This window comes from Eretmochelys imbricata, chromosome 9 (genome assembly GCF_965152235.1).
Source record: "Eretmochelys imbricata isolate rEreImb1 chromosome 9, rEreImb1.hap1, whole genome shotgun sequence".
Lineage (NCBI taxonomy): Eukaryota > Metazoa > Chordata > Testudines > Cheloniidae > Eretmochelys > Eretmochelys imbricata.
In genome coordinates this window covers 102,444,043-102,469,932 of record NC_135580.1, presented here as the reverse complement: position 1 = coordinate 102,469,932, position 25,890 = coordinate 102,444,043, and the positions used below count along the sequence as shown (strand labels likewise).

Genomic DNA, 25,890 nt, shown 5'->3' with positions numbered 1-25,890 from the left:
CTGTGCTCCAGCCCGTGGTCTCGCTCTGGGGAAGCCCATGGTCCCGCTCTGGGGCGGCCTGTGCTCCAGCTCTGGGGCAGGCCCAGCCCATTGTCACCACACGACCAGGCCAGGCCGTGATGCCCGTGCCCCCTTGCTATGAGGCCACGCTGCAGCTGGTGCCTTTCCAGTCCAGCTGCCAGATCAGGCTGCGCCTCAGCTGCCTACCCTGTCCCCCGACATGAACTCCCCTGCTGTGGGGGGCCTGGCAAGCTCTGCACGGCTGCTCGCCACAGGCTGGGCTGCAGCTCACAGGGAGTTTCCCTTGGCTGTAGAGCGAAGCACACACTGTGCCTACCCCCGAGGGCTGCCGAGACCGAGCACTCTCCTGCCTGCAAGCACGCGGGGACAAGGTTTTGTACAGGAAGCAGCAATGAGTGCGGAAGTGGAGAGTCAGCTGCGTGGTATTCTCCTTCAGCAGCGAGCACTCGGCCCGTGAGGAGCTGTGACACAGTCAGCTCTGCCGGCTGGCCCCGGCGCCCAGAGAACGCGTGGCAATACAGGGCCATGGATTCCCCTCTCTCTCCCTCCTCTGCCAGGAAGGAAGCTGGGATGTTCCTGACTCTAATCCTCCTGCTCTCTGGTCGCAGCCTGCGAGCCATGGCTGCCCAGAGCCCACAAGGTAATTCTCGCGCTCACTGTTCTGTGAATCTCAGCTGCCCACCACGTTCCTGAATCCGCTCCCTGCCTTTATTCTACGGGCCACATTTGGAGCTTCAGGAACATGCCTCACTGAGAGGCTGTCACGGAGTGTGGGGGAGTCCAGGCCCTGCATCCCTCTTCCTGGGATTCACTGAGACTCTCAGCCAGCCAGTAAAACAGAAGGTTTATTGGACAACAGGAACACAGTCCAAAACAGAACTTGTGGGTACACCCAGGACCCCTCAGTCAAGTCCTTCTGGGGGAGCAGGGAGCTTAGACCCCAACCCTGGGGTTCCCTGTGTTCCTCCACCCAGCCCCAAACTGAAAACTAAACCCACCCAGCAGGTTCCCTGCTGCAGTCACCCTCCACATTCCTGGCAGAGGTGTCACCTCCCCCTCCTGGCTCAGGTGACAGGCTCTCAGGTCTCCCATCCCCAGGGCACATTCCCAGGTCAACACTCCCCCCTCCCTGCTGAGTCACATCACATCTCTCCCCCCTTCGAGACTGAACTGAGTGGGGTCACTGTGACCAGTGACCTGGGGAAGTTCGGGGCCCCCTCTACGGGACAGCACATCCACTATCAGGTTGGCTCTTCCCTTCACGTGGACCACGTCCATGTCGTAATCCTGCAGGAGCAGGCTCCACCTCAGGAGTTTGGCATTGGCTCTTTTCATCTGGTGCAGCCAGGTCAGGGGAGAGTGGTAGGTGTAGACGGTGAAGTGTCGCCCGAAGAGATAGGACTCTAGTTTCTTGAGGGCCCACACCATGGCCAGGCACTCCTTCTCAATGGCCGCATAGTGTTGCTCCCGGGGTAGCAACTTCTTGCTCAGGTACACGATGGGGTGTCTCTCCCCCTTTTCATCCTCCTGCATTAACACCGCCCCCAGTCCCGTGTCGGAGGCGTCGGTGAACACCACAAAGGGCTTGTCAAAGTCTGGGTTTGCCAGAATTGGGCCACTGACCAGAGCCTCCTTCAGCGCCCGGAAAGCCTCCTGGCACTGCTCAGTCCAGACCACCTTGTCTGGCTTCCCCTTCTTGCATAGCTCAGTGATGGGGGTGGCTATGGTGCTAAAGTGGGGCACAAATCTTCGGTAGTATCCTGCCATCCCAATAAAGGCTTGGACCTGCTTTTTGGTGTGGGGAGTGGGCCAGTCTCTGATCACCTCCACCTTGGCTGGTTCCGGCTTTAGGCGGCCACTCCCCACCCGATGGCCCAGGTAAGATACTTCAGCCATCCCCACCTTGCACTTCTCCGCTTTTACAGTCAGCCCAGCCCCCTGGAGTCGGTCCAGCACTTGTCTAACCTGGGACACGTGGTCCTCCCAGGTCTGGCTAAAGACACAGATGTCATCAATATACGCCACAGCAAAACTCTCCATCCCCCTCAGGAGCTGGTCCACTAGGTGCTGGAAGGTGGCCAGCGCTCCCTTGAGGCCGCAAGGCAGGGTCAGGAACTCATAGAGCCCCAGAGGGGTGATAAAGGCCGATTTCAGCCGGGCATCTGCATCCAGTGGCACTTGCCAGTAGCCCTTTGTAAGGTCCATGGTGGTAAGGTACCGAGCTCCTCCCAGTTTGTCTAGGAGCTCATCAGGCTTGGGCATGGGATAGGCATCAGATACAGTGATGGCATTGAGCTTCCGATAGTCCACACAGAACCGGACTGACCCATCCTTTTTGGGGACCAGCACCACTGGCGAGGCCCAAGGGCTGGCCGATGGCTGGATCACCCCCAAAGCCAGCATGTCCCGGACCTCTCTTTCCAGGTCCTGAGCAGTTTTCCCTGTGACTCGGAAGGGGGAGCATCTTATCGGCGGGTGTGACCCTGTCTGCACCCGGTGGACAGTCAGATTAGTGCGTCCAGGCTGGTTGGAAAACAGCTGTCGGTACAGATGCAGCCACCCCCCGACCTCAGCTTGCTGGGCAGGGGTTAGCTGATCTGAGAGGGGAATTGTTTCCAGGGGGGAACCAGCTCTGGTCCCAGGGAATAGATCTACTAAAGGGTCATCTCTCTGCTCCTCCCAATGTCCACACACGGCCAACACCACATTCCCCCTGGCATAATATGGCTTCATCATATTCAGATGGTACACCCGGCGGTGGTGCGCCCGGTTCGACAGCTCCACCACATAGTTTACCTCAGTGAGCTGCTTGACAACCTTGAAAGGGCCCTCCCAGGCGGCCTGTAGTTTGTTCTTTCTCACAAAGATGAGAACCATCACCTGATCCCCGGTGGCGTAGGCACGGGCCCGCGCCGTGCGGTCATACCAGACCTTCTGCTTCTTCTGGGCTCTGGCCAGATTCTCCCTGGCCAGGCCCATGAGTTCAGCCAGTCTCTCTTGGAAGATCAGGACATACTCCACCACTGACTCTCCTTCGGGAGTGGCCTTCCCCTTCCATTCATCTCTCACAGGTCCAGGGGGCCCCTCACCCTCCTGCCATATAACAGTTCGAAAGGCGAAAATCTGGTAGACTCCTGGGGCACCTCCCTGTACGCGAACAGCAGGTGAGGTAAGTACTTGTCCCAGTCCTGCGGGTGCTGGTTCATAAAGGTTTTCAGCATCATCTTTAGCATCCCATTAAACCTCTCCACCAGCCCATTGGACTGGGGGTGATAAGCTGAGGCCCAGTCGTGCCGGACCCCACATTTCTCCCACAAGCACCGGAGCAGGGCCGACATGAAGTTGGAGCCTTGGTCTATCAAGACTTCCTTGGGGAACCCCACTCGGCTGAAAATGGTCAGGAGCGCATCGGCCACGGTGTCTGCTTCAATGGAAGCTAAGGGCACTGCCTCGGGGTAGCGGGTGGCAAAATCTACTACCACCAGAATGTATTTCTTCCCTGACCGGGTCGTCTTGCTGAGAGGCCCCACGATGTCCATGGCCACCTTCTGGAAAGGCTCCTCTATGATAAGCAAAGGTCTCAAAGCCGCTTTCCCCTTGTCCCGGGCCTTCCCCACCCTCTGACAGGGCTCACAGGATCAGCAATACTGCCGGACTGTGGTAAAGACCCCGGGCCAGTAAAAGTTCTGTAGCAACCTCTGCCGGGTGCGCCGGGTTCCCTGGTGCCCTGCGAGGGGGATGTCATGGGCCAGGTACAGGAGCTTGTGGCGATACTTCTGGGGGACCACCAGCTGCCTCCTGATCCCACAGGACTCCACTTCCCCTGGGGGAGCCCATTCTCGGTACAGGAACCCCTTCTCCCACAGGAACCTCTCCTGGCAGCCTCTCCTCATGGTCCGTACCACACCAAGGTCGGCCAGGTCCCTGAGCTTCTGCAAGGAGGGATCTTTCCTCAACTCGGCCTGGAACTCAGCGGCTGGGGAAGGGATGGGGCCCGGTTCCCCCTCAGTGGCCAGGTCTGAGGCCTCCGCCTCTCTGAGCCGTGCCCCTCGGCCCTCCCTCCCCACCAGGGAAGGGTCCTGCGCCTCCGGTGTGGTACCTTCCCTGAGGTCAGGGTGCAGTGCCCCTCGCTGGCTCTGGCTACGGGTCACAACCAGGGCGGTCTGGGGCTTGCTTGGCCAGTCCTCTAGGTCTCCCCTCATCAAAACTTCTGTGGGCAAATGGTGGTGTACCCCCACATCCTTGGGGCCCTCCTTGGCCCCCCATTTCAGGTGTACCCTTGCCATGGGCACCTTAAATGGGGTCCTGCCCACCCCTGTCAGGGTCAGGTAGGTGTTGGGCACCACCCGATCTGGGCCACCACCTCGGGCCGGGCCAGCATCACCTCCGCGCCCGTATCCCAGTATCCATTGACCTTCCTCCCATCCACCTCCAGGGGAACAAGGCACTCTCTCTGGAGGGACAGCCCTGCGCCCACCCTGAGTCCAGAGCCTCCAGCCCTCTGGCGGAGCTGGCCTGGGGTCCTCTTCCCTCCTGAGCAGGTGGTAAACTGGTAGCCCCCCTTGCCTGGGTCGTCTGCCCCTCATCCAGCTGGGTCCCTACCCAGTTAACCCTGGGTAGGTTGGGTCTGCTCAGTCTGTCCCTGAGCCCAGGGCACTGGGACCGTACGTGGCCTCTCTGGCCACAGTGATAGCAGCTCAGGTCACGTTGGTCCCCTCGACAGGGTCGGAGGGGCCCGACACCAGGCGTTCCCCTTTGGAGGAGGTTCTCCCTATTTCCCCGCTGGGAGGCCCCATGGTGACTCTCTGTATCAGGGGGGGCCTGTCCTTTTGGGACTCCTCCCGGCTACCCCCCTGACCGACTGTTCACAAACTCGTCGGCCAGCTGCCCTGCATGCTGGGGGTTCTCGAGCTTTTTGTCCACCAACCACAGCCTCAGGTCGGAAGGGCACTGTTCATACAGTTGCTCCAGTACGATTAGGTCAAGCAGGTCCTCTTTAGCTTGGGCCCCAGCTGTCCACTTGCGGGCATATCCCTGCATCCGGTTGGCCAGTTGTAGGTGGGTGACCTCAGGCGTTTTACGCTGACTCCGGAACCTTCTCCGGTACATCTCGGGGGTCAGCCCAAACTCACGGAGCAGGGCCTTTTTGAACAGTTCATAGTCCCCTGCCTCCGGCCCTGTCATCCGGCTGTACACCTCCACGGCTTTGGGGTCCAGTAAGGGGGTGAGGAACTGGAGCCTGTCTGCAGGGTCAACCCTGTGCAGCTCGCAGGCATTCTCAAAGGCCGTCAGGAAGCTATCTATGTCCTCTCCCTCCTTCCGCTGGGCCAGGAAGCACTTATCAAAACTCCTTGCAGTCTTGGGTCCCCCCTCACTCACCACAGCCGGGGCCCCACTGCTCCTCAGCCTGGCCAGCTCCAGTTCATGCTGTCTTTGTTTCTCCTTCTCCTGACGTTCCCTCTCCTTCTCCTCCTGCTCATGTTGACGTTGTTTCTCCTCATGTTGACGTTGTTTTTCATGATCCTCCAGCTCCCTCACTTTCATCTCCCTCTCCCATTCCAGCCGCCTCCGCTCCAGGGATGGGGAGCTCCACCGGGAGGATCCCCTGCTGGCTGCTTGGGTCAGGGTGCCCTCGGTATTCGCTGGGCTTCCCCCAACCCCTCCCCCAGGCATAGGTAGGAAGGGTCTTGGGATGTCCTCGGCAGCAGTCTGACCCCTCCAAGCCTGGTCAGGCCCCAGGGCCCACGCTGCGTCTGCCGGGCTGCTTCCCTCAGGGACAGGGATCGGGTCATCCAAGCAATCCCTCTCCTCCAACTGGGCAATCAGCTGTTCCTTGGTGGACCTCCCGATGCGCAGCCCCCTCTGCCTGCACAGCTCCACCAGGTCGCTCTTCAGGCGTTTAGCGTACATCTCCCTGCTGGCCACTCGCAGGCCGGGCAGCTTTCCACGGTTTCCAGGAAAAGCCCTTAGTGTGCCAGTCCTTCTTGAGGTCACCACCTCTTTGCCAGGGTCGAGCTGCAGACTCCTCCGCCCCTGGGACCGCTCGCTGCAATCCCCCGGGGGACCCTGTTACTGCAAAAGTCCTTCTCTCTGGTCACACACTCCCAGGGGTTAACCGCCCCCTGAAACCGTCTCTCTCTGAATCTTCAGCACGCCTGGTCCCCGTCAATCCCCCTTCGTTTTACTGTTCCCCAGTCACTTACTGCAGGAAGCACTGTTCACGGGGTGCAGTACATCCCACCGCTGACACCAGTTGTCACGGAGTGTGGGGGAGTCCAGGCCCTGCACCCCTCTTCCTGGGATTCACTGAGACTCTCAGCCAGCCAGTAAAACAGAAGGTTTATTGGACAACAGGAACACAGTCCAAAACAGAGCTTGTGGGTACACACAGGACCCCTCAGTCAAGTCCTTCTGGGGGAGCAGGGAGCTTAGACCCCAACCCTGGGTTCCCTGCGTTCCTCCACCCAGCCCCAAACTGAAAAGTAAAACCCACCCAGCAGGTTCCCTGCTGCAGCCTCCATCCACATTCCTGGGCAGAGGTGTCACCTCCCCCTCCCCCTCCCGGCTCAGGTGACAGGCTCTCAGGTCTCCCATCCCCAGGGCACATTCCCAGGTCAACACTCCCCCCTCCCTGCTGAGTCACATCCTCACAGAGGCCACCCCAGGCAAGGCAGGAGTTCAGCAGCATGAGGCTTACGGGGTGTGGGGGGGGCCCGCGATGTGAATATCTAGCAAGGGGAGGCCATGCTGGCTCTGTAGATTGTGCACTGTCTGTAGATCCTTTGACCTGTGGGTTCAGAGCCATCCCATCTTAGGCAGGCATAAACTCATCACCACCTGATGGCAGTTTGGGGGCCTTTGTGAAGCATTTGGTAAAACTCAGGTCACTTACTCATGGTGCCTTGTCTGCATCACAAGTCACCGCCACAAACTGGCCCCTTTGCTGTTTCAAGGATAAGGCCTGAATGGTCCACAGAGGCTGAATTCATTTCTCCCCCTAGAGCCAGGGCTGAGGCATGTTGCCAGGGGTGGGGGGAAGAGGCTTGCATTGCTGCATCCTCTGTGGCCAGAGGCCGCCACTGTGTCACTTGGCCACCTCGTCGTGCTACAGGGGCTCAAAAATATATCGGCACCAGTGACATAGCAATGACGAGTGAAGACGCTGCTCAAGGGATGACGTCTGTCCACAGGGCAGTACATGGCGTCCGTCAGGGTGTCAGTCTGCAGGGGCATGATGTGGTGTCCATCGGGGGATGGCTCTGTGGGAGTGATGTCTGACTGCAGGGACAGTACATGGCATCCGTCAGGGTGATGTCTGGTGTCCGTCAGGGTGACGGCTGGGGGGGGACATCAGGCCTCAGGGCAGTACGTGGCATCTATCGGTGATGGCTCAGGGTGGTGACGTCTAGCCACAGGGCAGTGCGTGGTGCCTGTCAGGGTGATGTCTGGCCTCAGGGCAGTACGTGGCATCAGTCAGGGTGATGACTCGGGGGTGACAGCTGGCCACAGGGCGGTACGTGGTGTCCGTCAGGGTCACAGCTCAGGGAGGTGATGACTGGCCGCAAGGCAGTACATGGCATCCCCAGCCTATCAGCACCACTCCTGCATGGCTGCAGGAATTGGGGAAGTCCGGCAGGGAGCTCCTAAGCTCTCTGCTTCCGCCACTGAGGCAGCAAGCAAGAGGCCATGGGAAGACTCAAGGCCAGATCCCGCACTGGAAGTACTATGTTGCAAAGCTGCCAAGCTCCCGCCCTCATCTCCGTGGGGAAAGAGGCTCTAATCTCATCAGCCTCCAGTTTGAACCCTCAGAGCACAGGCCTCAGGTTCCAGGAGTAGGGCAGGAGGCAGGTGCTGCTCATATCCATTCTCTCTGGAGAGGGAAGTGGAGGGGTCAGCTGTAGACCACAGGCAAAGATTCAGAGAATGAGTCAGTTTCTTGTAACGCTGAGTAAGGGGCTCTATTAGAATAAAGAGCACAGCATTTTCCCATAAGTCCTGCCAGGCCCATGGGCCTGCAATGCAATTAGCAGAGCTGCTCAAACTCTCAACCATGGAGAGTCCCTCTCTCACTGCATGGAGTTTAGCAGCAGGATGTGAGGCCCTGATAAGTATCTGCCCCGTGGGTATAGTTTTCAGATGTGTATCTGCTCTAGTCTCTGTTTTAGTCTGTTCTGACGTCAGTGGGGAGGCTGGTAGGCCCTTGTGTAGTACTCTCATTCCAAGAACCTCGGGAATAAACTGGGATCCTCGCTGAACGGGCAGCCAGTGCTCCGGGCTTGCCTCCCACATACAAGAGCTATCTCAACCAGCATTGCTGTTCAGGAACATCTTGGAGTGATAGAGACCCTGCAGATACCACTAATCTCTCAAGCTCCCTGTTGTTGAGACATTCTCTCTCTATGTGGGTGCACCTGCTCTCGGTGTCTGGAAAACCCGCTGCAAGCGTCCCATCATCTCGGCATGAGAGGCGCATCCCAGCAAAACCACAGCTGCTAGCATGTGTTACTCCTGAGGGCATTCTGGGCCAAAAATTTAAATCCGCAAGTTTTATTTATCAGTAGATGAATGCGGAGGCTTCAGCATGGCAATGGGAGCACAGGCCACTGGCTGCATGAAGGTGGGAGATCACCATGCAGCGCCCCCACCCCGGGACACGGACTCAGAGCCTCTCCCTTGACCCCCTCAGACAGTAACTGTGTTAGGCGGTTTGTGACGAGATGGGACCTGTGAGTGCACAAGCTGGAGAAATGAGCTCCGAGCCGTGACCTGACCTGTGGAACTGCAGCAGCTCCAGCACACATTTAGGTGGTGGCATTTTAGGCACTTTGACTTCTGGCTGCGTCGTCATCCCTTCTCCTAATCATAGAAATGTTGGGCTGGAAGGGACTTCGAGTGGTCATCTAGTCCAACCCCCAATGCTGGGACAGGACCAAGTAAACCGAGACGGAGGCTTTGGATTCTTTGACCATGGGATGGTGTTCCAAGAAGGGGGAGTGCTAGGCAGAGACAGGCTCCACCTAACAAAGAGAGGGAAGAGCATCTTCGCAAGCAGGCTGGCTAACCTAGTGAGGAGGGCTTTAAACTAGGTTCACTGTGGGGAAGGAGAGCAAAGCCCTGAGGTAAGTGGGGACATGAGATACCGGGAGGAAGCATGAGCAGGAGAACGCGAAAGGGGAGGGCTCCTGCCTCATACTAAGAAAGCAGGACAAACACCAAGTTATCTCAAGGGCCTATACACAAATGCAAGAAGCCTGGGAAACAAGCAGGGAGAACTGCAAGTCCTGGCACAGTCAAGGAATTATGATGTGATTGGAATAACAGAGACTTGGTGGGATAACTCACATGACTGGAGCACTGTCATGGATGGATATAAGCTGTTCAGGAAGGGCAGAAAAGGTGGGGGAGTTGCACTGTATGTAAGGGAGCAGTATGACTGCTCAGAGCTCCGGTATGAAACTGCAGGAAAACCTGAGTGTCTCTGGATTAAGTTTAGAAGTGTGAGCAACAAGGGTGATGTCGTGGTGGGAGTCTGCTATAGACCACCGGACCAGGGGGATGAGGTGGACGAGGCTTTCTTCAGGCAACTAACGGAAGTTACTAGATCGCAGGCTCTGGTTCTTACGGGAGACTTCAATCACCCTGATATCTGCTGGGAGAGCAATACAGCTCTCAGCGGTGCACAGACAATCCAGGAAGTTTTTGGAAAGTGTAAGGGACAATTTCCTGGTGCAAGTGCTGGAGGAACCAACTAGGGTCAGAGCTCTTCTTGACCTGCTGCTCACAAACCGGGAAGAATTGGCAGGGGAAGCAAAAGTGGATGGGAACCTGGGAGGCAGTGACCATGAGATGGTCGAGTTCAGGATCCTGACACAGGGAAGAAAGGAGAGCCGCAGAATGCAGACCCTGGACTTCAGAAAAGCAGACTTTGATTCCCTCAGGGAACTGATGGGCAGGATCCCCTGGGAGAACTACATGAGGGGGAAAGGAGTCCAGGAGAGCTGACTGTATTTTAAAGACTCTTTATTGAGGTTACAGGGACAAACCATCCCGATGTGTAGAAAGAATAGTAAATATGGCAGGCGACCAGCTTGGCTTAACAGTGAAATCCTTGCTGATCTTCAACACCAAAAAGAAGCTTACAAGAAGTGGAAGATTGGACAAATGACCAGGGAAGAGTATAAAAATATTGCTCGGGCATGCAGGAGTAAAATCAGGAAGGCCAAATCACACCTGGAGGTGCAGCTAGCAAGAGATGTTAAGAGTAACAAGACGGGTTTCTTCAGGTATGTTGGCAACAAGAAGAAAGTCAAGGAAAGTGTGGACCCCTTACTGAACGAGGGAGGCAACCTAGTGACAGAGGATGTGGAAAAAGCTAATGTACTCAATGCTTTTTTCACCTCTGTCTTCACAAACAAGGTCAGCTCCCAGACTACTGCACTGGGCAGCACAGCATGGGGAGGAGGTGACCAGCCCTCTGTGGAGAAAGAAGTGGTTCAGGACTGTGTAGAAAAGCTGGACGAGTACAAGTTTATGGGGCCGGATGCGCTGCATCCGAGAGTGCTAAAGGAGTTGGCGGATGTGATTGCAGAGCCATTATGTTTGAAAACTCATGGTGATCGGGGGAAGACCCGGACGACTGGAAAAAGGCTAATGTAGTGCCCATCTTTAAAAAAGGGATGAAGGAGGATCCTGCGAACTACAGGCCAGTCAGCCTCACCTCAGTCCCTGGAAAAATCATGGAGCAGGTCCTCAAGGAATCAACTCTGAAGCACTTAGAGGAAAGTGATCAGGAACAGTAAGCATGGATTCACCAAGGACAAGTCATGCCTGACTAATCTAATTGCCTTCTATGATGAATTAACTGGCTCTGTGGATGAGGGGAAAGCAGTGGACGTGTTGTTCCTTGACTTTAGCAAAGCTTTTGACATGGTCTCCCACAGTATTCTTGCCAGTAAGTTAAAGAAGTATGGGCTGGATGAATGGACTATAAAGGTGGATAGAAAGCTGGCTAGATTGTCGGGCTCAATGGGTAGTGATCAATGGCTCCATGTCTAGTTGGCAGCCGGTATCAAGTGGAGTGCCCCAAGGGTCGGTCCTCGGGCCGGTTTTGTTCAATATCTTCATTAATGATCTGGAGGATGGTGATGCACCCTCAGCAAGTTTGCAGATGAGACTAAACTGGGAGGAGTGGTAGATACGCTGGAGGGCAGGGATAGGATACAGAGGGACCTAGACAAATTAGAGGGTTGGGCCAAAAGAAATCTGATGAGGTTCAACAAGAACAAGTGCAGAGTCCTGCACTTAGGACGGAAGAATCCAATGCACCGCTACAGACTAGGGACCAAATGGCTCGGCAGCAGTTCTGCAGAAAAGGACCTAGGGGTTACAGTGGACAAGAAGCTGGATATGAGTTAGCAGTGTGCCCTTGTTGCCAAGAAGGCCAATGGCATTTTGGGATGTATAAGTAGGGGCACTGCCAGCAGACTGAGGGACGTGATCGTTCCCCTCTATTCGACATTGGTGAGGCCTCATCTGGAGTACTGTGTCCAGTTTTGGGCCCCACACTACAAGAAGGATGTGGATAAATTGGAGAGAGTCCAGCGAAGGGCAACAAAAATGATTAGGGGTGTAGAACACATGACTTATGAGGAGAGGCTGAGGGAGCTGGGATTGTTTAGCCTGCAGAAGAGAAGAATGAGGGGGGATTTGATAGCTGCTTTCAACTACCTGAAAGGGGGTTCCAAAGAGGATGGCTCTAGACTGTTCTCAATGGTAGCAGATGACAGAACGAGGAGTAATGGTCTCAAGTTGCAGTGGGGGAGGTTTAGATTGGATATTAGGAAAAACTTTTTCACTAAGAGGGTGGTGAAACACTGGAATGCGTTGCCTAGGGAGGTGGTGGAATCTCCTTCCTTGGAAGTTTTTAAGGTCAGGCTTGACAAAGCCCTGGCTGGGATGATTTAACTGGGAATTGGTCCTGCTTCGAGCAGGGGGTTGGACTAGATGACCTCCTGAGGTCCCTTCCAACCCTGATATTCTATGATTCTATGATTCCTGCACCCCGAAACCCTTTCTTTCTGGCCCCACCCTGGGACCCATACCCCTCCCACACAGCAGCCCCCAGCCCGGAGCCCCACTCCTGCAGCCCAAACTCCTCATCGCCAACCCCACCCCAGAGCCCACCTAGCCAGCCAGAGCCCTCTCCCCGCTCACACCCCAACCCCCTGTCCAGCCCGGAGCCCCCTCCTGCCCCCCGAACCCGTCATCTCCCACAGTCTCCCACAGTATTCTTGTCAGCAAGTTAAGGAAGTATGGGCTGGATGAATGCACTATAAGGTGGGTAGAAAGCTGGCTAGATTGTCGGGCTCAACGGGTAGTGATCAATGGCTCCATGTCTAGTTGGCAGCCGGTATCAAGTGGAGTGCCCCAAGGGTCGGTCCTGGGGCTGGTTTTGTTCAATATCTTCATAAATGATCTGGAGGATGGTGTGGATTGCACTCTCAGCAAATTTGCGGATGATACTAAACTGGGAGGAGTGGTAGATACGCTGGAGGGGAGGGATAGGATACAGAAGGACCTAGACAAATTGGAGGATTGGGCCAAAAGAAATCTGATGAGGTTCAATAAGGATAAGTGCAGGGTCCTGCACTTAGGACGGAAGAATCCAATGCACCGCTACAGACTAGGGACCGAATGGCTAGGCAGCAGTTCTGCAGAAAAGGACCTAGGGATGACAGTGGACGAGAAGCTGGATATGAGTCAGCAGTGTGCCCTTGTTGCCAAGAAGGCCAATGGCATTTTGGGATGTATAAGTAGGGGCATAGCGAGCAGATTGAGGGACGTGATCGTTCCCCTCTATTCGACATTGGTGAGGCCTCATCGGGAGTACTGTGTCCAGTTTTGGGCCCCACACTACAAGAAGGATGTGGATAAATTGGAGAGAGTCCAGCGAAGGGCAACAAAAATGATTAGGGGTCTAGAACACATGACTTATGAGGAGAGGCTGAGGGAGCTGGGATTGTTTAGCCTGCAGAAGAGAAGAATGAGGGGAGATTTGATAGCTGCTTTCAACTACCTGAAAGGGGGTTCCAAAGAGGATGGCTCTAGACTGTTCTCAATGGTAGCAGATGACAGAACGAGGAGTAATGGTCTCAAGTTGCAGTGGGGGAGGTTTAGATTGGATATTAGGAAAAACTTTTTCACTAAGAGGGTGGTGAAACACTGGAATGCGTTACCTAGGGAGGTGGTAGAATCTCCTTCCTTAGAGGTTTTTAAGGTCAGGCTTGACAAAGCCTTGGCTGGGATGATTTAACTGGGAATTGGTCCTGCTTCGAGCAGGGGGTTGGACTAGATGACCTTCAGGGGTCCCTTCCAACCCTGATATTCTATGATTCTATGATCTCTGGCCCCACCCTGGGGCCCATACTCCTCCCACACAGCAGCCCCCAGCCCGGAGCCCCCTACTGCACCCTGAACCCCTCATCGCAAACCCCATCCCAGAGCCCACACACCCAGCCAGAGCCCTCTCCCCCCTCACACTCCAACCCCCTGCCCCAGCCTGGTGAAAATGAGTGAGGCTGAGGGAGAGCGAGCGATGGAGGGAGGGGGGATGGAGTGAGCAGGGGTAGAGCCTCAGAGAAGGGGTGGGCCTCGGGGAAGGAGGCGGAACAAGGGTGTTCGGTTGTCTGCAAATAGAAAGTTGGCACCAGGGGGCAGCCCATGCTCCAGCCCGTGGTCCCGCTCTGGGGCGGCCCGTGCTCCAGCCCTGGGGCGGCCCGTGGTCCCGCTCTGGGGCGGCCTGTGCTCCAGCCCGTGGTCCCGCTCTGGGGCGGCCCATGCTCCAGTCCTGGGGCAGTCTGTGCTCCAGCCCGTGGTCTCGCTCTGGGGAAGCCCATGGTCCCGCTCTGGGGCGGCCTGTGCTCCAGCTCTGGGGCAGGCCCAGCCCATTGTCACCACACGACCAGGCCAGGCCGTGATGCCAGTGCCCCCTTGCTATGAGGCCACGCTGCAGCTGGTGCCTTTCCAGTCCAGCTGCCAGATCAGGCTGCACCTCAGCTGCCTACCCTGTCCCCCGACATGAACTCCCCTGCTGTGGGGGGCCTGGCAAGCTCTGCACGGCTGCTCGCCACAGGCTGGGCTGCAGCTCACAGGGAGTTTCCCTTGGCTGTAGAGCGAAGCACACACTGTGCCTACCCCCGAGGGCTGCCGAGACCGAGCACTCTCCTGCCGAGACCGAGCACTCTCCTGCCTGCAAGCACGCGGGGACAAGGTTTTGTACAGGAAGCAGCAATGAGTGCGGAAGTGGAGAGTCAGCTGCGTGGTATTCTCCTTCAGCAGCGAGCACTCGGCCCGTGAGGAGCTGTGACACAGTCAGCTCTGCCGGCTGGCCCCGGCGCCCAGAGAACGCGTGGCAATACAGGGCCATGGATTCCCCTCTCTCTCCCTCCTCTGCCAGGAAGGAAGCTGGGATGTTCCTGACTCTAATCCTCCTGCTCTCTGGTCGCAGCCTGCGAGCCATGGCTGCCCAGAGCCCACAAGGTAATTCTCGCGCTCACTGTTCTGTGAATCTCAGCTGCCCACCACGTTCCTGAATCCGCTCCCTGCCTTTATTCTACAGGCCACATTTGGAGCTTCAGGAACATGCCTCACTGAGAGGCCACCCCAGGCAAGGCAGGAGTTCAGCAGCATGAGGCTTACGGGGTGTGGGGGGGGCCCGCGATGTGAATATCTAGCAAGGGGAGGCCATGCTGGCTCTGTAGATTGTGCACTGTCTGTAGATCCTTTGACCTGTGGGTTCAGAGCCATCCCATCTTAGGCAGGCATAAACTCATCACCACCTGATGGCAGTTTGGGGGCCTTTGTGAAGCATTTGGTAAAACTCAGGTCACTTACTCATGGTGCCTTGTCTGCATCACAAGTCACCGCCACAAACTGGCCCCTTTGCTGTTTCAAGGATAAGGCCTGAATGGTCCACAGAGGCTGAATTCATTTCTCCCCCTAGAGCCAGGGCTGAGGCATGTTGCCAGGGGTGGGGGGAAGAGGCTTGCATTGCTGCATCCTCTGTGGCCAGAGGCCGCCACTGTGTCACTTGGCCACCTCGTCGTGCTACAGGGGCTCAAAAATATATCGGCACCAGTGACATAGCAATGACGAGTGAAGACGCTGCTCAAGGGATGACGTCTGTCCACAGGGCAGTACATGGCGTCCGTCAGGGTGTCTGTCTGCAGGGGCATGATGTGGTGTCCATCGGGGGATGGCTCTGTGGGAGTGATGTCTGACTGCAAGGACAGTACATGGCATCCGTCAGGGTGATGTCTGGTGTCCGTCAGGGTGACGGCTGGGGGGGGACATCAGGCCTCAGGGCAGTACGTGGCATCTATCGGTGATGGCTCAGGGTGGTGACGTCTAGCCACAGGGCAGTGCGTGGTGCCTGTCAGGGTGATGTCTGGCCTCAGGGCAGTACGTGGCATCTGTCAGGGTGATGACTCGGGGGTGACAGCTGGCCACAGGGCGGTACGTGGCATCCGTCAGGGTCACAGCTCAGGGAGGTGATGACTGGCCGCAAGGCAGTACATGGCATCCCCAGCCTATCAGCACCACTCCTGCATGGCTGCAGGAATTGGGGAAGTCCGGCAGGGAGCTCCTAAGCTCTCTGCTTCCGCCACTGAGGCAGCAAGCAAGAGGCCATGGGAAGACTCAAGGCCAGATCCCGCACTGGAAGTACTATGTTGCAAAGCTGCCAAGCTCCCGCCCTCATCTCCGTGGGGAAAGAGGCTCTAATCTCATCAGCCTCCAGTTTGAACCCTCAGAGCACAGGCCTCAGGTTCCAGGAGTAGGGCAGGAGGCAGGTGCTGCTCATATCCATTCTCTCTGGAGAGGGAAGTGGAGGGGTCAGCTGTAGACCACAGGCAAAGATTCAGAGAATGAGTCAGTTTCTTGTAACGCTGAGTAAGGGGCTCTATTAGAATAAAGAGCACAGCATTTTCCCATAAGTCCTGCCAGGCCCATGGGCCTGCAATGCAATTAGCAGAGCTGCTCAAACTCTCAACCATGGAGAGTCCCTCTCTCACTGCATGGAGTTTAGCAGCAGGATGTGAGGCCCTGATAAGTATCTGCCCCGTGGGTATAGTTTTCAGATGTGTATCTGCTCTAGTCTCTGTTTTAGTCTGTTCTGACGTCAGTGGGGAGGCTGGTAGGCCCTTGTGTAGTACTCTCATTCCAAGAACCTCGGGAATAAACTGGGATCCTCGCTGAACGGGCAGCCAGTGCTCCGGGCTTGCCTCCCACATACAAGAGCTATCTCAACCAGCATTGCTGTTCAGGAACATCTTGGAGTGATAGAGACCCTGCAGATACCACTAATCTCTCAAGCTCCCTGTTGTTGAGACATTCTCTCTCTATGTGGGTGCACCTGCTCTCGGTGTCTGGAAAACCCGCTGCAAGCGTCCCATCATCTCGGCATGAGAGGCGCATCCCAGCAAAACCACAGCTGCTAGCATGTGTTACTCCTGAGGGCATTCTGGGCCAAAAATTTAAATCCGCAAGTTTTATTTATCAGTAGATGAATGCGGAGGCTTCAGCATGGCAATGGGAGCACAGGCCACTGGCTGCATGAAGGTGGGAGATCACCATGCAGCGCCCCCACCCCGGGACACGGACTCAGAGCCTCTCCCTTGACCCCCTCAGACAGTAACTGTGTTAGGCGGTTTGTGACGAGATGGGACCTGTGAGTGCACAAGCTGGAGAAATGAGCTCCGAGCCGTGACCTGACCTGTGGAACTGCAGCAGCTCCAGCACACATTTAGGTGGTGGCATTTTAGGCACTTTGACTTCTGGCTGCGTCGTCATCCCTTCTCCTAATCATAGAAATGTTGGGCTGGAAGGGACTTCGAGTGGTCATCTAGTCCAACCCCCAATGCTGGGACAGGACCAAGTAAACCGAGACGGAGGCTTTGGATTCTTTGACCATGGGATGGTGTTCCAAGAAGGGGGAGTGCTAGGCAGAGACAGGCTCCACCTAACAAAGAGAGGGAAGAGCATCTTCGCAAGCAGGCTGGCTAACCTAGTGAGGAGGGCTTTAAACTAGGTTCACTGTGGGGAAGGAGAGCAAAGCCCTGAGGTAAGTGGGGACATGAGATACCGGGAGGAAGCATGAGCAGGAGAACGCGAAAGGGGAGGGCTCCTGCCTCATACTAAGAAAGCAGGACAAACACCAAGTTATCTCAAGGGCCTATACACAAATGCAAGAAGCCTGGGAAACAAGCAGGGAGAACTGCAAGTCCTGGCACAGTCAAGGAATTATGATGTGATTGGAATAACAGAGACTTGGTGGGATAACTCACATGACTGGAGCACTGTCATGGATGGATATAAGCTGTTCAGGAAGGGCAGAAAAGGTGGGGGAGTTGCACTGTATGTAAGGGAGCAGTATGACTGCTCAGAGCTCCGGTATGAAACTGCAGGAAAACCTGAGTGTCTCTGGATTAAGTTTAGAAGTGTGAGCAACAAGGGTGATGTCGTGGTGGGAGTCTGCTATAGACCACCGGACCAGGGGGATGAGGTGGACGAGGCTTTCTTCAGGCAACTAACGGAAGTTACTAGATCGCAGGCTCTGGTTCTTATGGGAGACTTCAATCACCCTGATATCTGCTGGGAGAGCAATACAGCGGTGCACAGACAATCCAGGAAGTTTTTGGAAAGTGTAAGGGACAATTTCCTGGTGCAAGTGCTGGAGGAACCAACTAGGGTCAGAGCTCTTCTTGACCTGCTGCTCACAAACCGGGAAGAATTGGCAGGGGAAGCAAAAGTGGATGGGAACCTGGGAGGCAGTGACCATGAGATGGTCGAGTTCAGGATCCTGACACAGGGAAGAAAGGAGAGCCGCAGAATGCAGACCCTGGACTTCAGAAAAGCAGACTTTGATTCCCTCAGGGAACTGATGGGCAGGATCCCCTGGGAGAATAACATGAGGGGGAAAGGAGTCCAGGAGAGCTGACTGTATTTTAAAGACTCTTTATTGAGGTTACAGGGACAAACCATCCTGATGTGTAGAAAGAATAGTAAATATGGCAGGCGACCAGCTTGGCTTAACAGTGAAATCCTTGCTGATCTTCAACACCAAAAAGAAGCTTACAAGAAGTGGAAGATTGGACAAATGACCAGGGAAGAGTATAAAAAAATTGCTCGGGCATGCAGGAGTAAAATCAGGAAGGCCAAATCACACCTGGAGGTGCAGCTAGCAAGAGATGTTAAGAGTAACAAGACGGGTTTCTTCAGGTATGTTGGCAACAAGAAGAAAGTCAAGGAAAGTGTGGACCCCTTACTGAACGAGGGAGGCAACCTAGTGACAGAGGATGTGGAAAAAGCTAATGTACTCAATGCTTTTTTCACCTCTGTCTTCACAAACAAGGTCAGCTCCCAGACTACTGCACTGGGCAGCACAGCATGGGGAGGAGGTGACCAGCCCTCTGTGGAGAAAGAAGTGGTTCAGGACTGTGTAGAAAAGCTGGATGAGCACAAGTTTATGGGGCCGGATGCGCTGCATCCAAGAGTGCTAAAGGAGTTGGCAGATGTGATTGCAGAGCCATTGGCCATTATCTTTGAAAACTCATGGTGATCGGGGGAGGTCCTGGACGACTGGAAAAAGGCTAATGTAGTGCCCATCTTTAAAAAAGGGAAGAAAGAGGATTCTGGGAACTACAGGCCAGTCAGCCTCACCTCAGTCCCTGGAAAAATCATGGAGCAGGTCCTCAAGGAATCAATTCTGAAGCACTTCGAGGAGAGGAAAGTGATCAGGAACAGTCAGCATAGATTCACCAAGGGCAAGTCATGCCTGACTAATCTAATTGCCTTCTATGACGAGATAACTGGCTCTGTGGATGAGGGGAAAGCAGTGGACATGTTGTTCCTTGACTTTAGCAAAGCTTTTGACAGGGTCTCCCACAGTATTCTTGCCAGTAAGTTAAAGAAGTATGGGTTGGATGAATGGACTATAAGGTGGATAGAAAGCTGGCTAGATTGTCAGGCTCAACGGGTAGTGATCAATGGCTCCATGTCTAGATGGCAGCCGGTATCAAGTGGAGTGCCCCAAGGGTCGGTCCTGGGGCCGGTTTTGTTCAATATCTTCATTAGTGATCTGGAGGATGGTGTGGATTGCACCGTCAGCAACTTTGCATTTGACACTAAACTGGGAGGAGAGGTAGATATGCTGGAGGGTAGGGATAGGATACAGAGGGCCCTAGACAAATTAGAGGATTGGGCCAAAAGAAATCTGATGAGGTTCAACAAGGACAAGTGCAGAGTCCTGCACTTAGGACGGAAGAATCCCATGCACTGCTACAGACTAGGGATCGAATGGCTCGGCAGCAGTTCTGCAGAAAAGGACCTAGGGATTACAGTGGACGAGAAGCTGGATATGAGTCAACAGTGTGCCCTTGTTGCCAAGAAGGCCAATGGCATTTTGGGATGTATAAGTAGGGGCATAGCGAGCAGATCGAGGGACGTGATCGTTCCCCTCTATTCTACATTGGTGAGGCCTCATCTGGAGTACTGTGTCCAGTTTTTGGGCCCCACACTACAAGAAGGATGTGGAAAAATTGGAAAACGTCCAGCGGAGGGCAACAAAAATGATTAGGGGTCTGGAACACATGACTTATGAGGGGAGGCTGAGAGAACTGGGATTGTTTAGTCTGCGGAAGAGAGGAATGAGGGGGGATTTGATAGCTGCTTTCAACTACCTGAAGAGGATGGATCTAGACTGTTCTCAGTGGTAGCAGATGACAGAATGAGGAATAACGGTCTCAAGTTGCAGTGGGGGAGGTTTAGGATATTAGGAAAAACTTTTTCACTAGGAGGGTGGTGAAACACTGGAATGCGTTACCTAGGGAGGTGGTGGAATCTCCTTCCTTAGAAGTTTTTAAGGTCAGGCTTGACAAAGCCCTGGCTGGGATGATTTAATTGGGGATTGGTCCTGATTTGAGCAGGGGGTTGGACTAGATGACCTCCTGAGGTCCCTTCCAACCCTGAAATTCTATGATCCCATGGTTCTAGACCATCCCTGGGAGGTCTTTGTCCAACCGGTTCTTAAAAATCTCCACGGATGGGGATTCTACGGGAGACCTTGGAAGCCTATTTCAGAGCTTAACTACCCTTGTAGGTAGAAAGATCTTCCACAATATCTAACCTAGATCTGACTTGCTCAGAGTAAGCCAATTACTTCTTGTTCTCCATGTCCACTGAAGGCAGGACAGTTAATCACAGTCCTGTTTTAAACAGCCCCTTATCGTAGTTGTAGACTGATCAGTCCCTCCTCAGTTGCCTTTTTTCTAAGACTAAACTTGCCCGGTTTTTTAAACTTTCCTCACAGTCAGGTTTTCTAAGGCTACATCTACGCTACGGCACTTACCGCGGCACCAGTGTTGCTGTAGGGCTTGGGGTGGAGATGCTCTACACTGACGTGAGAGAGCTCTCTCATCGGCTTAACTCTTGCCTCCCCGAGAAGCAGTAGCGGTATCAGCAGGAGAAGCTCTCCCTCCGAAACAGCGCTCTCTATGCTGACACTTCGCTCGGTGTAATTTACGTCGCTCAGGAGTGTGGATTATTCACACCCCTGAGCAACACAAGTTACATCAAAGTAGATGTAGACGAGGGCTAAACCTTTTATCATTTTTGTTACTCTCCTCTGTACTCTGTCTCCCCTGTTTTGGGCACAGTACTCCAACTGATGCCTCCCCAGCGCTGAGCAGAGCGGGACAGTTACCTCCTCTGTCTTACATACAACACTCCTGTTAATACACCCCAGAGTGATATCAGCCTTTTTTGCAACTGCAGCAGATGGTTGGCTCTTATGCAATTTGTGCACCACTATAGCCCCCCCACACACATTCTTTTCACCTGTACTAACACCTAGCGCAGGGGTGGGCAAACGACAGCCCAGGGGCCGGATCTGGCCCCTCAGGGCTTTGGATCCAGCTCGCGGGATTGCCCCCTGTGGTGCCGCAGGCCCCGCACTGCTCTCCGAAGCGGCCGGCACCACGTCTCTGGGGCCCCGGGTGGGGGGAGCAGAGGGCTCCTTGCGTTGCCCTTGCCTCCAGGCAGGACCCCCCGCAGCTCCCATTGGTTGGGAACAGGGAACCGCGGCCAATGGGAGCTTCAGGGGAGGTACTTGGAGGCGTGGCAAGGGCAGCATGCGGAGCCCTGTGCCCCCCTCCCCCACAGGGCCGCGCAGGGACGTAGTTCTGGCCGCTTCCCGGAGCGGCGCAGCACGGGGCCAGAGCAGGCAGGCAGGCAGGGGGCCTGCCCTGGCCCTGGTGCACGCCGCTGCCATGCCTGAGCCCCTCCTGCACCCCACCCTCCAACTCCCTGTCCTGAGCCCCCGTGTGCACCCCACACCCCTCCTGCACCCCAATTCGCTGCCCTGAGCCCCCATCACACCCCGCATCCCTCCTGCACCCCAACCCCGTGCCCTGAGCCCCTGCCACACCCCACACCCCTCCTGCACCCCAACTCCCTGCCCTGAGCCCCGTCGCACCCCACACCCCAACCCCCCCGAGCTCCCTCCCGCGGGCCGCAACCCTCCTGCACCCCTGCCCTGAGCCCCCTCCTGCACCCCAACCCCCTTCCCTGAGCCCCCTCCTACACCCTGCACCCCTCCTCTGCCCCAATCCCTTGCTCTGAGTCCATTCCTGCACACCACACCCTCTCCCACACCCCGCACTCCAACTCTCTGCCCCGGCCCTGCATACAATTTCCCCACCCAGATGTGGCCCTCGGCCCAAAAAGTTTGCCCACCCCGACCTAGCCAGTTGTTCCCCATTTTGTAGTTGTGCATTTGATTTTTCGTTTTAAGTGAAGTACTTTGCACTTGCCTTTACAGAATTTCATCTGGTTGATTTCAGACCAATTCTCCAATTTGTCATGGTTGTTTTGAATTCTAATCCTGTCCTCCAAAGTGCTTGCAATCCCTCCTACCAAATGTTATAAGCGCACTCTCTACTCCATTATCCAAGTCATTAATGAAAATAATGACTAGTGCCAGACCCAGGACTGACCCTGACAGGACCCCACTAGATCCACCCTCCCCGTTTGACAGTAAACCATTGATAACTAGTCTTTGTGCCCCATCTCTTCCCAGAACAGCATCCCACGGTGGAAGAAACTGAAGCTCTTCCTTTGACACAGTCTGCGCTGCCCTGCATTTGTCTCCAGGATGCATGTCCTGGCCTGGGCCCTTCCCCTCTACTAGAAGGATGGACCCAGACTGTGCCTCTGACTCCTTCACCCTCACACCCAGAGCCCTGTAGTCACTGCTGACCTGCTCAGGGTGAGATCCAGCAGTGTCCTTAGTGCCCATGTGGATGAGTAGCACGGGATAGTGGTCAGGGGGATGGATGAGCCTGTTCAGCCTTTCAGTAACATCTTGGATGCAGGATCCAGGCAGCATCTGCACCTCCCAGGACCTCACGGGGCGGCAGATGGACACCTCCATCCGCCTCAGAAGGGAGCCCCTGACCTCTGGCACCCTGTGCATCCTCCTCTCAGGTGCTGTGGCCGTGATCCTCCCAGCTTTGAGGGCAGCTGGCTTCTCCTTGGCCACTGGGGTCTGCCCCTCACCTCCTGTTGTCAATACAGCTACCAGGTTTTTCACCTCAATGGACAGGACTTGGGGTGGAGTGGGATGGGGGAGAGCACAAGCTACTGCCTGAGGTGGCCAGCTGCCAGTCTCCTCCTCGTAGAGCAGCTGGTTCTTGGTCTGCAGTCAGCCAGAATCCTCCACCCAGATGTATCCATGCGCATTCTGTCAATTAAGTCCTCCTGCTCCCCGATGCTCACTGACAAGCCACCTCCTCCTGCAGCTCTCTGACCTGCTTCCCGGGGGACTCCTACAGCAGATACCCCTCACACTGAGCGATTCTCCCGGACTGGCTTTCCTCGGCAAGGACATGCAGGCTGCGTTCCCAGCAAGCCAAGACCAGGGCTGGCAGGGCCCGCCTGGTGCAGGCAGAGGAAGAACTAGCAGTGGTAATGGCAATGCGCCGTTTGCTTCCCATTGTGGGTTCTTCCTTGTAGAGCACCTGGAAGGGAAGGGGGGAAAAAAAGAGGCCTGACAACTATAGCTGGGGTTGTCAGCACTTTTCTTTATCTAATTTTACTCCTGCAGCCTCAGTTGCCTTCAGAATTTTACCTGCCTTTCTGTTCTTCCCAACATCCCCTAGACTAGCCTGTCATCTATGTGACTGTCTGTTCCCGCCAGGCCTGGCTCCTTTCCCTTGCACCGATTTCTGATCAGGCAGTAGCAGAAGCAATGCTTTCAGGCCTATGATACAACTGCTGTCAGCTTAGCCCAACGGGGCGGGGCTGGCTCACGCCTGGGCTCGGGACAAGCCACACTGGGTCCCCGTCAGGCTTAAGGAAATAAAAGGTGTGTAATTTAGCTGCTGCCCCTTCAGGCAGGGCACCACCTGCAGCTGCTGGTGAGGGGCCAGTCTGCGAAGTCATTTGAGACGAATCAACCAGCAGCCCCACAACAGGCCCATCTTCCCTCAGGGAGGCTCTGGCAGATAGGAGTCTCACAAAGCTCAAGCTGCTGAGCTCTCCCTCCAAGCGTGACCCCTTCCAGTTGGAGCAGGGCTGCCTGAGCCCCAGCAACTTGTTAACCCTTCGTGTATCTATCTCTGGGTGGAATGGAAACAACCAGAACCCACTGGCTGCAGAGGCCCCAATCCAAAGCCCTGTCAAGTCAGTGGGAGTCTGTTCCTGCTGCTTCCAGGAGCCTCTTTATTGCTGCACAGACATGGACAGACCCCACCCGGAGTCAGTAATGAGCTCCCTTGCCTCTGTTTTCTCCAGGCTACCCACTCTTCCTTCCCTTGGGGAAGCCTCAGGCTTGAGCAGAACAGCCCCTCTTGCAGCAGGCTCTGTGCTGGCTGTCCTTTAAGCAGGCCACCACCTGCGTACGTTTTAGGAGGCCCATCTCCTGTGCTGTGCTTCACTCTTGGAGCCACTCAGGTGCACTGAGAACCTTCATTTTGACATTCTTGACATCAGAGCACTTCCCCCGAATGTTCTGTTCCCTTAGGTTTGGGGTAATTATTCATGTAGTGCCTAAGTGAGCTCTGCACTTCCCAGAGCAATGCAAAACAGGTCCCAGCTCTCCTCTCTGCTGGAGACCCTGGAACTCCTTGAGTGAGCCCAGCAGCTCCAGTGGGTTCTGCACCTTTCTTGGTTGTGCCTCATCCTGGAGGATTTGCTGTCAGCTCAGGGACAGCATGACCTAACTAACACAAGCTCATCTTCCCTCCCCAAGTCCTCTCGCTGCTGAGCACAACAGAGCATGGAGCCAACCACATCTTGCTGCCAGCACCCTTCTCGGAGCTGGACCCATCACTCAGCCATGCCCTGAGCACCTCCTACCACCTCCTGGGATCTCTGACACGGACCTCATCTCCCTCCCCATCCAGCCAAGATCATCTCTGGTGATCAGTGCCGCACTTTACTGCCTTCCTGGTGGCCTGTCATCGCCCCCTCGTCCTTCAGGCTCATGCCAGACTGCAGCCTCTCCCAGGCAGGGACCATGCCTTGGAGTGTGAAGGCAGCACCTACCCCATATCTGAGGCTCAGAAATAGCTAACAGTCTCTAAGGCAGGCAGGGCTGGCACGAGCTACTGAAGGGCGGTTTGGAGAGCTCTGCAGAATTGGGGGTTCATTTCCCGTGCAGATAAATCTGTCCCATTGTAATAGAAACCATTTTCCCTGTCCCCTTTCCAGCTGGGACAACTGAATTCCAACTGAATCTAAATTCAGTTACCTTGGCTGCCCTCTTAGCTCAAGGCCAGTAGCACTTAACATTTGAGCACGTGGTCTGGGCTGGGTCACCCTCGCGCCCCACCCCCACCCCCCCTTGAGAGGGACACTCCCATCTCACAGCCTGTTATGCTGTAAGGCCTTGGGGGCAGGCACCGTAGCAAGCAGTACAGCGCCCAGGACAGCGGGTCAGCCCGAGGGGGGCAGGGGCAGGTCAGACACTAGCTGTACAGCCATCCTGATCAGCCAGCTGCTACTCTAACGTCAGTACCACCAGCAGCAGCCTGCATCTGTCTTGCGCTGACAGCAGAGGCAAGAAGCTGGGTTCTGTCCCTGAGCCAGCCTTGGCATTTTGGGGGGTCCCCCTAGACAGCTGCTTGTCTCTCCCCACCCTGGGACTGCAGCCCCTGCCTATGTGGTGGGCACTCAACTTTGCCCAGCTGTGCCAGAGGCAGAGAGTTGAAAGCCACACCACATTTATACGATCATTGCAACCATTTCCACCTTTGCTACAGACCAAGCCCCGGGAGATGACCAGTCCCAGCATGCAGTGACCCTGGTGGGGCTAGGCAACAGGGATAGATGCAGATTGGGAGAGGCCCAAGCCATGCTGCTGCCTTGGGCCAGTGAGCGAAGTCTGGGCCCATCGATCCATTCAGCAGCTCTGCTCTTCTCAGGCTGGTTCCTAAGGGTGTGTCCGCCCTGCAGCTGGGAGCGAGCCAAGCAGCCGGACACACACTAGCTCTGCTTGAGCTAGCATGTGAAAAATAGCAACGTGCACATGGCAGCATGGTCTGGGACCTGGAGTCAGGCAGCCTTGGACTCAGCTAGCTGGCCTGAGCCACTGCCTGCACCACCACAGCCAGAACGATTTTAGTTTTAGCTCCCACAAAGCTAACCTCAGAGGTTTCCCTCTGTCCCTGAGTAATCATCTAAGGCCCCCTTGGGAGGCTCACTCATACCCCCAGCTCAGCTTCAGCCCACAAGTCTTTGCACCATGGGCATCATAGAATCATAGGATCATAGAATATCAGGGTTGGAAGGGACCTCAGGAGGTCATCTAGTCCA

General features: G+C 55.5%; 1 protein-coding gene across 1 annotated transcript in view; it reads left to right on the top strand.

Moving 5' to 3' along the window:
• The first annotated feature begins 490 nt into the window (after positions 1–490).
• The window catches only part of IL2RG (interleukin 2 receptor subunit gamma), a 44,076-nt gene continuing 18,676 nt past the window's right edge, over positions 491–25,890 (top strand). Inside the window, exons 1-2 of the mRNA XM_077826157.1 lie at positions 491–661; positions 14,192–14,559. Of these exons, the coding sequence (XP_077682283.1) occupies positions 14,445–14,559 (115 nt within the window). The 5' untranslated portion in view covers positions 491–661; positions 14,192–14,444. The remainder of the gene's footprint in view (positions 662–14,191; positions 14,560–25,890) is intronic.